We start from the raw sequence: 13219 nt of genomic DNA, 5'->3' as shown, positions 1-13219 counted from the left end.
ACATATATTTTTTATTTTTACATTTGTGTGGTACATTCAAACAAGTGAGGTCAAATTGGCAGTGAGGGTGGTCCTAATAAGTTCAGCAGAGGTATTGGTGCGCTCTCCTTCAAAAGTACTGGAGTCCACTGACAGCACTGGCATTTCAGATTCCTGCACATTCCACTCAGTTAGAAATTGCTCTTTTTGAATTTCACAAATGTTATGTAAAATACAGCAAGCAGCAACCACGTGGGGCACAAGCTTGGTGTCAATGTCAATGCGCTTCAATAGACAGCGCCAACGTCCTTTCAAGCGCCCAAAAGCATTTTCCACCACCATCCGAGCAGAGCTGAGGGTATGTGTAAACCGGATCTGTTCCTGAGACAGGTGATGTTGCTGAGTGAACCCCTTCATCAGCCAGCGCCTCAAAGGGTAAGCAGCATCCCCAATGATGTGTACCGGTATCTCCACACCATCAACAAACGTAGATTTCTGTAAATAAAAACATGCAGTTTCACGTCACCATGTTAAAAATATTGGTCAAATAACGCAGTACACTTGGTACTATATGGTGAAAATGCATTTTGCAAGTGTTACATCTGTATATAAAAAGGGGCAGTAAATACATACAATATTGATAGCAAACAATAGTTTTTATGCGTGTCCCGTCTATGGCTCCAGCACACTGTGGAAACCCACGCTTCAGGAATCCTGCAATTGTATCATCCAGGCGCTGACCTTGTGGTAAGGAGATGAAGCGATGATACAGGGCTTCCAGCAATGCCGTGGTGACTTCATGCACTAGAGTGCACACCGTGGATATCCCCACTCCAAACAAGCAGGAGATTGTCCGGTATTCTCCAGGGGTAGTATACCACCACAACACAATAGAAAGGCGCCTACATGGTGGAATAGGTTTCCCAAAGTTAGTGGCCTTCCTGGAAAGTGCTGGGGTAATAAGGTCCAGCACATAGTTAAATGTCCCACGTGACATTCTGAAGTGTTGCATCCACTGCTGTTCCTCAAACGCTTCCACAGTAGACCAGAAAGTTTCTCCGTGGCTACGCTCTCTGGCACGCATGGTTCGGTTACTGGCAGCACTGAATCTCAAAATTGAGGCAATGCTGGCCCTGAGAAACGCTCTCCTCCTGCGCATATACAGACACCGAGTTTTCTTCTGTTGTGCCATAAACTTCACCTTCCTCCTCCTGAACTAGGACTGTGCAAGAGTGCACAGTGTCAGCAGCTGCAGCAAACTCTCATTTGCTGCATAAAACAGCAAAAAAATACTAGTAAACATGAACTCTGGGCTACACAAAAGTGAGTCGTCGGACATGATGAAAAGTAATGTGGTAAACAATCGCCACCCACTTTTGCATCATCTTTATGCGTCAACAAACCAGTCACCTTTCAATGACATCACCATTTTTCAGCCAATGAAAACTGCTCTGGTGATGACTCCCACAAATTGCCAGGGCACAGACTTGTGCAGTATGAATGGGGTCAACCCAGGAAATTCCCGGGTCCAAGGTGCAGTATGAATGGTGTTTCTGAGCTGGGACGCTCCAAGCCCATGCAAAAAAACCCGGCTTCAAAAACACGGGATATTGCAGGGGCGGCAGTATGAAAGTGGTATAACTGTACATTACTTTTTATTTAATTTTTTTAATTTTTGGATCATACTGGATGAGATTCCATAACAGTTCAAAATGAGTATACTATGATCCATATAAGTTGTGGATAAGGAGAATATTATTTTGTATTAAACCAGCCACTGTATCTTAAATTCCTGTGAGCGGGTCTGTATGATACCAGGAGGAAGGACTAGTATATGTGTCGGGGTATATAGTCTAGTTCCTATTTTTGCATTGTTTTTTGGTTTACATTGGTAAAAAGCATAAATCCATATTGAAAAATACAAATTATCACAAATAATGTGGTGTTGACAGATTTTTTGTTATACTGCTGAGACGGGGCTTATTCCTTTTCCATGGACCAGGAAACTGTAAAACATGTTTTTATTAGTTTGCATGTTGCATGGAGAGCAGTGTGCTAATGCTTTGCCTGTCTTGGAGCAGGATACAAAATGCTTTATGGTAAGCTGGAGAGCTTTGTTCAGTGAATAACTACTGTTTTAATCCTTCTTCACATAGATGACAATATATTCCCTTATCCTGCAACACCACAGGATTTTACTTTTTTAATAATTTGTTTACATTTGCATTACATACTGAAAGGTTAACTCAATCCAAAAAAAGAAAATTCAGTGTTGGATAGAGCTGATGATGTTAAACGATGATGATACTTTGTTAACTAATTGAGGTTCGCTGTCCCTCCTGATATGACAGGTTTGCCTCTATCTTTAACAGTCTAGCGATGGCCTCCTCGCTGTTTGCCTGTTTCAAACAGACATTGATTTTGTCAAGTCATCCTCCATTAACTTCCCATGCACGCAAATAAGATGTTTACAGATGAGCAGCATTGATAACATGTGTGTTTGAAAATAGGCCCACCTCAGCAGGAGAGCGGAAAGTGTCACTGAGCTCAGGGGGCCCACTGGATTGGTAGGAACATCTGACCCCAGATAAATGATATCCAATGTTAATCTTTAATTTACTGAAAGCCATTGAAAATATTGATTTTGTAAAGTATTTTTTTCTCTCTATCTTTATAGATTTTAACATTTGAGACCAAGAACCCTACAGAGTTAGCAGAACGCTTGCGCGCAGTGTGCGGAAACCAGAGCAATGCTTATGCACGTTTACTTGAGTATCGCCTCAATGCCTTGCGTGGATTGTGGAATGCACAGCGCCAGTTGGCTCTGGAAGATCAGCATGAAAGGGAGGGATCAGATGAGGAAACCCTGGCATTGCTCAAGCGACAAGGCCTTTTACAGCAGCCAGAACAAGCTCCATTTACATCTCGAATGGGACTCTTGCTGGTATTTCCCCTCATTCAATCTCAGAGTAAAACAGACCCCTCTCTTTGTAATATAACAGCTGAGGTGCTGTTGAATTGCCTTCGGGACTGTCAGCCTTTGAGCTTGACTAAAGAACCAACTGACTGCTTGAATGGAATAGAGTCTCTGCTTTGCTCCTGGTTGGAAGACACCTCTACTTTGGGCCAGCATGTCTCTTTCAAGCAGAAGGAAAACTCTGCTGCTGCTCTGGTTGCATTGGCATGTGCTAGGTAAGTGTACTTTGAACTGATTATTGCTTTGTTCTTTCTAGCAGCAGTTAGGTGTTATATAAAACACATAGTTTCCTTAATTCCAGATTCCTTTAATGAGAATTCTAGTTGATTTATGGTACATTGGTTTTCTATCACTTATATCCTACACAGACTTATTATTAAACACAGCATCTTGATGTGATGCGGAAACACATGGGTTGCATGCAAGTTTTGTACATGTCATTTAAAATCTGTTCTTTTGTGCTAAAAAGAAAAAAAATAGAAAAGGAAAATGTTAAATGAGCTTATTTAAAATACGAAGGGCCATATAAAGGATAATAACAAAATATGTATAATAAACTCTGTAACAGTTTCTGAAATTAAAGTGAGATTCTTAGTACACATTTTGATCAGATCTGGATAACCCGTCAACGATATCATTATTTATGACTGAAAATCAATTACTCTTTTACTACACTGCATGTCAATAGGGATTGGCCCTATGTAGCCACCAATTGGCACGCACTCAATTCATTTTTTTAGCACCTGTAAACCATATCGATAACATTTGTGTTTTATTTTTGCAATCGGTTATCTACAGCCCAACTTAGTTTTAACTTTCTTCTTTTTGATTTCAGTACAGATTTCATTTTATAAACTTTTGTGTAGGCATATAAAGTAAGTGGTGTGTTAATGCATTACTATAGACATATTTGTTTAAAAATATCTACCAAAGAAAAGATTTAGCTTTCTTTATTGTATCACACTTGTGTATTATTCAGTTATATGCACTTTCACGGTTTTCATTATTAATAATATTATATTTTTGTGTATATTTTAGGGGATCATTGAAAACCTTCATACACACTGTACACTTGCTACAAAAGCAGACAGATTTAGGATCCCTGCCTGTGGCAGATATATTGTATAGGTAAGTGCAAGCCATTTGTATGCTATCATTGGCAATGTGATGGGTTATATATTTCTGGATCACAAGTAAAATATTTATGTCAGAGAGGGTGTCCTGGGATAAAAAACAATAACACTTTACAATTGAGAGCATTGATTAATATGTCTCTGATATTGACTTGCCTCTTAGTGTCAAACTGTTTATGCCATGCTGGTTACGTGCATCCTTATGATGCTGATTCAGAAGGCAGGTCAGTGAGCACTTCTTCCAACTTCCAGACAAGACAAAGCCTTGTGTCATCAACTTGAATCATCACTGTTGAAGTCATAATTTTGTCTTTCTTCCAATTTCTCAGCAATATAAATCTACTGTCCATCCACTTGTACTAAGGGTGCACAAACTATATTCCACACCTGGGAGGCAGGTTATTGGGAGAAAACCGACTCCTTCTTTCTCCTATAGCTCCCCCAGCTCCTCTTCTAGTTGTTTTTCCAACACACTGCTTAGAGGAGAGCATAGGACATTGTCTCTGTATCACATAAATTATATCGGTTCCGTGATTTTCTGTATTTTATCTGATTTTAATTAGCTACACAACCCATCTAATTTAGATAATGCAATAATTAAACAGAATCTATTACTTTTTTACACAGTGCCTTTTGAGTGTAGAAAAGCAGTATGTTGTATGTTAATTCTATTACTACTTTTGAGTTGGGCACCGTTATACTCGCTCCCTTGTTACAGCTCCCCCTGTCTATAGAAAGCTGCTCTGTAGTCTGTCACAGTCTCAACATATTGAGACTTGATGCCCTTATTAGTAGCCTATAATCTATCTTTAAATCTCAGTTGAGTTCACTGAACACAGTTTTATATATACAACAATCATCTTCTGTGCAGCTCTGGTTCACTTGATGTCCACTTTAATCAATCATACTTTAAAAAGAACAGTTTTTAATAAAGAAATGCTTATGGAGATAGAAAAGTTATTCTGAGGTTTATAAATACTATAACATTTACTTTAACTGTTTGAGTTTGACATGCATTGTCACTAGACCTTAAGAAGGGCAATATGTATAATAAGCTTGCTTGATGGGGTGTTTTTAAGTGTCTAGCTTGAAGGTTTAAAAGCTAAATGAAAGTTTTCTTGTCTGAGAGCGGAATCCATTTGAGTGGGTGTAGCCTGAAGAAGTTCTGTAACCTGGAATGAGAGCAAGCAATTAATGAGTGAAGATGGGAGGGTCGTCTTCTGGGTAGAGAAAAGGGATCAAGTTGTGAGATATTGGTAAAGTTTTGTTCAAGGCTTTTTATGTTAGTAGTATATTTTATATTGGGATTCTGTAAAGTACAGGCCACCAATGTAGGAACTGGCAGGGTAGCAGTAGAAGAATGTTTGGTGAGGAAAATTAGTCTAACAGCAATGCTCAGAGTGGAAATTTTGGGTAAAGTCTGTTTAGGCAAAGACTAGTAAGAAAGGAATTGCAATAGTAAATGCATGAGATTCAGTGCATTAATTAAATTGTTTGCAGTCAATGATGACACCTAGTCAGCCAACTTGAGTGATGGTTTATTATTGTGTTGTCCACAGAAATGAATATATCGGGTAAGTAGCTTCTGTTGTCTGGATAGATTAATTGCTGCATTTCTGAAATATTAAATGTAAGGTGTCATGAACCTATCCAAGATGAACTGGCAGAAAGATATTTACTAACCTAGGCCATTAACATAGAGACAATATTGAAACCTAAAGGAACTTTTTAGTTTTCCAAGAAAACGAGAGATGGCAAAAGAAGAGCAGATGGCCTAGTATTGTGGTACCCAGTTTTATAAGTAGGATGGGAAACAGGATAAGAAAGTGTTCAGAAGACCTAGGTTAGGAAGCATTTGTATGAGAGAGGAGTGGGAAGTGATGAAGCGAAATTAGAAGCCTATAGTAGTGGCCCTTATATTTCACAGAGATCAATTTTGGCTACTTTATACAGTCTCTGTGTAGTATTTTGACTAAAGAGAGTCTAATAGGTTTTGTCCATCACAATGAATACGAGTGTCTGTTTACTTGGAAAATCTGAAAGAGGGTTATAAAGAGTAGTTTGGAGGCAGAGGGAAAAGGTTGGAATGTTGAAAATACCCAAGATGATTGTGGGGGTTTCAGATTATAAGAAATAAGGGAAACAGATCTGCCCCCACATAGAAATATCATTGTTTTCAAGTACTGGGCGATTAAACTTAGTTGATCATAATTCTGAAAGATCTTTTCAGTTTAAAGTTTTATTTAAGGTGCACCACGCACGCAGTGATGATCGTGAATTGATAATTGTAATTGTGTATAAGTTACTATATTCAGGCAAAAGAAGACGGCAGAGCAAAAAGTTTCCGTTTCTTATGTAAGCAGGAGCACAAAGCGCCAGTGTGCCTGCTACATAAGTAAATGGAGGTAGAGCTTTTTCAGATTATATCCCCTTTATAGTTTGGGTGAGGTAGAGGAAAGTAACTAAAAGCCCTGCTCTGTAAATACAATACAGATAGGCTTGTTAAAACAGAAGAGTAATTTAATTCCCATTTAATGAATTGTGGATGACAGCAAATTATTTGCTAACTATGCACTCTTAAACTGCTGGCCAATGCCACAGTTACACCCAGACAAGTAGAGCAATGTATCCATTTTACCTACACCTGTTTAACTCTGCTTTATTTTTCATTAGCATATGGATGCACAGTTGGTCTTTATTGGTTTTGGCAATGCTATTTACTATCAGAGATATGTAAATACCTTCTATTCTTTTTTTTTTTTTTCTTCTTTCTTTTTTTTAAAAAAGGCCATTGCTATATTTTATTTATAGAGAAGGGCTTTTGGTTCATTTTAACCAATCTCCTTTTAACCATAAAGGTTGCTCTGTATGCAAAGAATCTGTCAAGATTTTCAGGCTGTGGAGATGTCCAGTACAACAGCTGCCCTTATCATGTTGAATGAAACAAAAGCCCCCCCCCCCCACTACAGCTCCTCCTGTTGGTACTATCTAACACTCTACGGGAACAGGCTGTACCAAACCCCTTCAGGAGAACACTGGGCCTTTTGAAAAAACTAGTTATATTTCACGGTTTGATACATCTAATGCAAGTCCCAGTGGTCTGTAATATTGCTTGTGTTGAGATAAGTTTGAAATGAAATCCATACATTCAGACACAAGGCAATTGTTAAAAATGTGTACTTGTTACATGCCTGCCAAGTGAAGGCTGTTGCTCACTATGTGTTCTGTTTTATTGTTTATGAATTATGAATGATGAGCTGTTTCGTATGACTCGACTTAATTTGACTACTATTCTTTGTTGTTTGATTTATCGATCTTTAAACTTGTGCAACAAACTGTAGAAGGTTATTTCAATCTTGTTATGTATATTTTTTTTATTTTTCTTCAGGCTGCTGCTTCTGGAAGGAGGGCCAGGGTCTCCCTCTTGTTTACTGGGAAGCAAGCACATTGTATCCTGGGGTTTTGAAGATATGCTTCCAGCTCCTGATGGGACCAGTGGTTCAAATAATGAGAATAAAGGTAAAGCCATTAGAGTTGGCAAGCAACTGTGGAATGCATCAGAGTCCTGTACTGATACAATTCACCTGTTTTTAATCTTAACCTTTCAAAACTACAATCTATTTTTTAATTTTGGTTAAATTGAAATAGGCAATATCTATTACACAAATATATAGCTTTGATTCCACATCACCACTGCAAACCTATAAAACCATGGACTACTTTAAAAATGAATTATATTAAGTTATAATAAAGGTACATTTTATGTGCGCAACTTCATATTCCAGCCAAATTCACAGCTTTAAAGTTAGATTAAAAAAAAAAAAAAAAAAAAAAAATTCCAGTGACATTAGTGGTAATATTTCAGTGAGTGGAAAGTAGTGGATGGAAATGTAAATGTTGTTATTTTAGTTTGCTACTTTTTGGGGAAAAGGAGTGCATGTGTACATGTAGCTGGGAAGGGAATGACTTGATCAGCAAGAGAACTGCAGTGTACCAAAGAGATGTTGAGAGCAAGAGGGAGGAAGCAACACATACAATGGCTATAAAAAGTGTTTACCTTCTTTTGGAATTTCGCACATTTTATCTTTTTAAACCTTGGAGTGTATGCTGCTGTCCGAATTACTTGTGCCCCAGACTCAAAAATTGGCCTCCCTTGCCATTTAGGGTGAGTTCCCATTATCCTCTTGCTGATCAAATTCCCCCCTACCCCTTTCCCGAAGGAGCCGCTGCTGCCTGCCAGCTGTTTAAGAGTGAGGTGGTCGGAGGATGAGCAGGGTGGTAGGTTAATGGGCTAGGCGAATACTGGAAAGCTACAGCAGAGGAGCTCATGTCAAGTGGTGTCACCAATGGCAAGACAGCTGGTAAGGTAACCAAATGGCAAGTGGGTGGAGTACCAAAAAAACTAAAGTGTTTTCTTAATTCATTAAGAAAAGTATTTACCCCTTTTGCTCACATACACCTAAATAAACCATGGTGCTCTTCAGACTTTACATGAATGAGTGGACTCCACCTGGATATACGTAATGTTTCAATCAATTTAAAAATAAATACACCTGTCTGTGAGAGGTGCCAGAGATGGTTAGTGCTTGTCAAAACAATATCTTTCTCATTAACATTCCAAGCAAAGTTATTGAAAGCACCAATCCAGAAGGAAACATAAAGATTTTAAATATTTTGAATATCCCCGGGAACAGTGTGTAGTTATTTATGGAAACAAAGGCGAGATAGGCAAAAGAAATGTTGAAGAAAACCGACTTGAAATCTTGCCTACAGTTTTAACATAAAGTATGTTTGAGAGCGATGTATAAAGTGGAGTACGTTTCTACGGTCTGATGAAAATCATAATGGATTGAGCAAGACTTGGACAAACATTGGAAGAAAACCTGCTGCAGTCTGCCAGAGATTTTGGGGTTTAGTTGGAAATATGTATTGCATCAGGGCAATTATGGCACAGCATAGCGTAAAACCCATATTTGAATGGCTTAACTACTACAAAATAATGTCCTGGAGTGCCCCAGGCAAAGCTTATATCTCAGTCCCATTGAGAATCTTTGGAATGATTTGAAAATTGAAATTCACTGATAGTCCCCATCCACACTGATGGAACGCAAGTAATATTACGGAGATGAATGGGTAAATATTGCAGTGTCAAGTTGAGCAAAGCTGGTAGAGACTTCCCTAAAAAAGCTCACAGCTGTGATTGCAACTAAGGTTCCTTCAAGAATTAAAAATGGGATGATGAGCAGTTACTCATGAGTAATCTATTTATGTTTTTTTATTTGTATTTAATTAAAACATAGTTTTAGGGGTATAGTTACTAAACTGGGGGTTTGAAAAAGTGGAGATCTTGCCTATATTAACCAATCAGATTCCAGTTATCATTTATTTAGTACATTCTACAAAATGACAGCTAGAATTTGGTTGCTATAGGCAACATCTCCACTTTTGCAAACCCACAGTTTTGTAAATATACCCCTTAGAATTGTTTTATTTTGGCATTGATTGTTATGGATTGATCAAAATTCCCTAATAAATATGTTTTGCTTTCTTTATGTGAAAAATGCTGAATCAGGTTATTACTCGTTCTAGCCATTGTAGAAGGATGAAGAAAGCAGGGATAAGTGCAAAAAAAGCCAGAAGAAAGCACAGTCAGGGCACAAAGAAGGGCATTTCAGATTATGTTGAATAGATGTCTCTAGTTTAGGTTTTTTTTGCATACACTTTGTGTCTGTTTTATACACAGTGGTCTTGCCTTTAAGACTTGATTGAAGCTGGCAAGCTCGTCACATGTCTTTTTGTAAACTTTGAGATATTTTAGCTCATCTCTACCCTGCTCATTGACTGCTGTGTAATGCTGTATGTAGAATTTATACCAGTATCATCTCGATCATTATAATCGTATAATGATCGAGACATTTGTAATACTTCTACAGTATAGTTTGTCTGTATGGTACTGCTATTTGATGTAAGTTTTACTGCTTTTATGTTTGCAAACTTCTGTAAATGTGTATTTATTAATAGAAGACCACAGTTGGGCTTTGTAAACATAGGTGTTCATTTTAAAAAGCTTGATATGCTTTCTCAAAGCCATTTAGCTGATAGTTCAAAAAGTAATGCAAGCAAATGGTCCTGGACAATTTCAAAGTTGCCTGTAGCATTCAGAAGCGTTACTGCCTGGTACAATACAATGGAGTTCTATGGGGCTGCTCATTAAGTACGCAGTGCACTATGCTGCAGGGAAGTTTTGTGATGTGTTAGTGGATGAGCTTCTAACACTGTTAAATCAAGAATGGAGTACAAGGTATTATCTACATTTGATCTGTTCTGGGATGACAATGTGGTGTAAAAGTGTATATCTGCCCTAAATCTGTCATTATAGCCTGGCTGTTCTGCGGCTTCTGTTCCTGATGCATGTTTTAGTGCGTTCTTTCTTTACAAATCAGTTGGAGCAGTAGACTGAACTGTAAAGAAGTATACATTTATAATCTATACTGTCTTTCTTCCTGATTATTTTTAATTAAAGGTAACAGATTTTCAAGATATACTTTTATTCTATGATGAATGAGGTTGTCAGGATGCAATAATTCAATTAAGAATTTAATGAAAGGCTGGATATAAGACTGAGAATTATTAAAGTATCTCAAAATGTCTGTAAATATTTACATAACATATCATAGCACACAACAATATTATTTGTACTTTTCACATTCAGGCCCTCTATTTTCTCGCTCTGAGTTTACTTTTTCAAATTTCAGATGTGGACTTAGGTCGCTGCTTGGCATCAGATGGGCTTTACCTCTATACGACTAACTCGGTGGGGCGAGGCTTGAGCAAATTGGGCTCTGGACTGCATGGCACTTTACGGTGAGTCTTAAGTTTTACTTTAATTGGGAAAATAAGTAGCTTTATTTTCACATTATGGTCTATAATCTTGAAACCACAAGGGTTTTTTTTTTTTTTTTTCAGAGGGAGCTGCCATGACTCTTGCTCTGTTTTTGGCTAGGAATAAGTAGTATAGTACCACCTAATATCCAATGTTGGACTGTTTACAAGCAGTATCTTTTTGGTCTCATAGGCATAATAGCAACTTATACACACTCCTGCAGTAGCATGTTGCAAAACATAAAATAAAAATGTGTCAGAATACATCTGGCTGATATAAGAGACTGAGCTGACACATTTCTGTACTTACTACCATGAATCTGATGTGTCATTTTGTCACAGAATGTGTTGTATGCACATTACGTTCTGATGGCCTCAGGAAGTTGAGAAAGTGGAATATTTTTAAATAGGTAGATCTGTCAGGCCAAACACATTTCATTTTCATGCTTAGGTTGGAGGAAAAAATAATTATTAATAATTGTGACCAGATGGGCTTTATTTGCCACCCGGCCTGTTGCAGGAAGAAGAATGAAAGGAAGTTCTTGCTGCACAGATTATCTGGGTTTCTTTCTCCCCGTCAGTAACCGTCTATTACTGACCACTCCTACTGGTGTCACCTGCCACTCACTGACTTGCGAATGCCAATTGTGCAGAAGTTGTAGATAAATTCAGCTGCCACAACTAGGCTCCTTCAACGGCCCCTAGAACCGCTTAATTCTGGGTAGCTGGTATGGTTTCTGCAGTACCTCTTTGCTGTGGGCTGACTGGTAACTCCTGATGACTTACTGTAGATCGAGACTGCTGGGTAGCAGGCAGAGCATTAGCACAGAGACTCTGGGTTCAACACAGGACAGTTGGGAAATGGATTAGAGTGGAAGCTCTTACCTGTTGGGCGCAAAATAAAGCAGACAATAGGCGTCAGGCAGAATCTTCAAGCAGTGATGTTTATTTGCTCAAGGGGTCTTTACAAAGGTCATTACACACTAGTTGGAGGTACTAGTGATCAGCCAGAAGTACAGATGGTATAATGCAGTTAAAATACAAAATATAGCTCTTATATACTGTTTCTGACACACGTTGGCATGGGGTTACCCAGCCCACTTTCTAGCTGGCACCACAAAGTCTGAGAGAATATATGACATTAATGTCTGATGTAAATTTTAATATTGGATTTAACAAAATTCACATCAATCTGTGATTTTCCTAAATTACTTGCTGTTTGCATTATGCATGTAGTTCATCTATCTTTTTAACAAGACAGGGATAAAAGATTTCGACCCCCTGCTGGGTATTCAGGCTAAAAAAGTGTTGGTGACTCACAGATGAAAAAGGAAATCCCATGCTAATGGAATGCTAATGATGTCGGTACATTAGCAATGATAAACATTGATGCACTGTGCCACTAAGTGAAAAATAAATTTACATAATAATTTAGTTGTGCTACATAATAAGTTAGTTGTGCGTGATCCAGCCAATGTAATACTATTTTTTTTTAATTTTTTTTATCATTATTTTTATTGAATTTTTACCTATTCTCTTTTATTAAAGACACCACAAGGGCTCTGCAGTGACATACAAAATGGGGGTTAAAAAATGCAAGTGTCATTTTGTCAAAAGTGACAAAATTATATAAATAACAAATTTCATCATCATATATTTATTTAGCACCACCAATTTCGCAGTGCTGTACAGGGTATATTTGTCAGTCTCATCTGTCCCTGACTCAGTGGAGCTTACAGTCTAAGTTCCCTAACACACACATATTAGGTTTCATTTTGTCAGCAGCCAATTAACCTACCAGTATGTTTTTGAAGTATGGAGGGAACCAGAGTACCAGGAGAAAACCCACGCAAACACTGGGCTTGTGGGAGCTTACATTCCAGAGAGAGGTTGGGTGGACACAAATGTGCTGATGGGCTTGAATGAAAAGAAAAGATGAGTTTTAAGGGAATGTTTGAAGGCTTGGAGCTAATTGGGTGTGGGGGGGGGGGGGGGGTTTACGGAGATTGGGAGCAGGACAGGAGAAATTTTAAAGGTGAGATTGGGGAGAGGTTACCGGTGAGGTTGCGGTCGTGGGTGAGTGTGTGTGTGTAATTAGTATTGTTGGATATATAGGAGGGAGAGGAGCGGTTGAGGGCTTTGTAGGTGAAGGTAAGGAGTTTCTGTGACAAATCATAGTTGATATATTGTTTTCTGAATGCTACCAACTGTAAATGTTGCCAACAAATGAAAACGGCCCAATTGCATG

The 13219-nt window shown here is 38.3% G+C and overlaps 1 protein-coding gene across 2 annotated transcripts in view; it reads left to right on the top strand.

The window, feature by feature from the left end:
- The window catches only part of HECTD4 (HECT domain E3 ubiquitin protein ligase 4), a 236234-nt gene that overhangs the window by 24025 nt on the left and 198990 nt on the right, over positions 1-13219 (top strand). For both annotated transcript variants that reach the window (XM_075178495.1, XM_075178494.1), the window contains exons 2-5: positions 2657-3171; positions 3995-4084; positions 7478-7608; positions 10845-10953. In XM_075178495.1, coding sequence (XP_075034596.1) covers positions 2657-3171; positions 3995-4084; positions 7478-7608; positions 10845-10953 — 845 coding nt within the window. The remainder of the gene's footprint in view (positions 1-2656; positions 3172-3994; positions 4085-7477; positions 7609-10844; positions 10954-13219) is intronic.

Source organism: Mixophyes fleayi, chromosome 1, assembly GCF_038048845.1.
Source record: "Mixophyes fleayi isolate aMixFle1 chromosome 1, aMixFle1.hap1, whole genome shotgun sequence".
Lineage (NCBI taxonomy): Eukaryota > Metazoa > Chordata > Amphibia > Anura > Limnodynastidae > Mixophyes > Mixophyes fleayi.
Note: the sequence above shows the minus strand (reverse complement) of the source record. Positions and strands in the feature narration are given on the sequence as shown.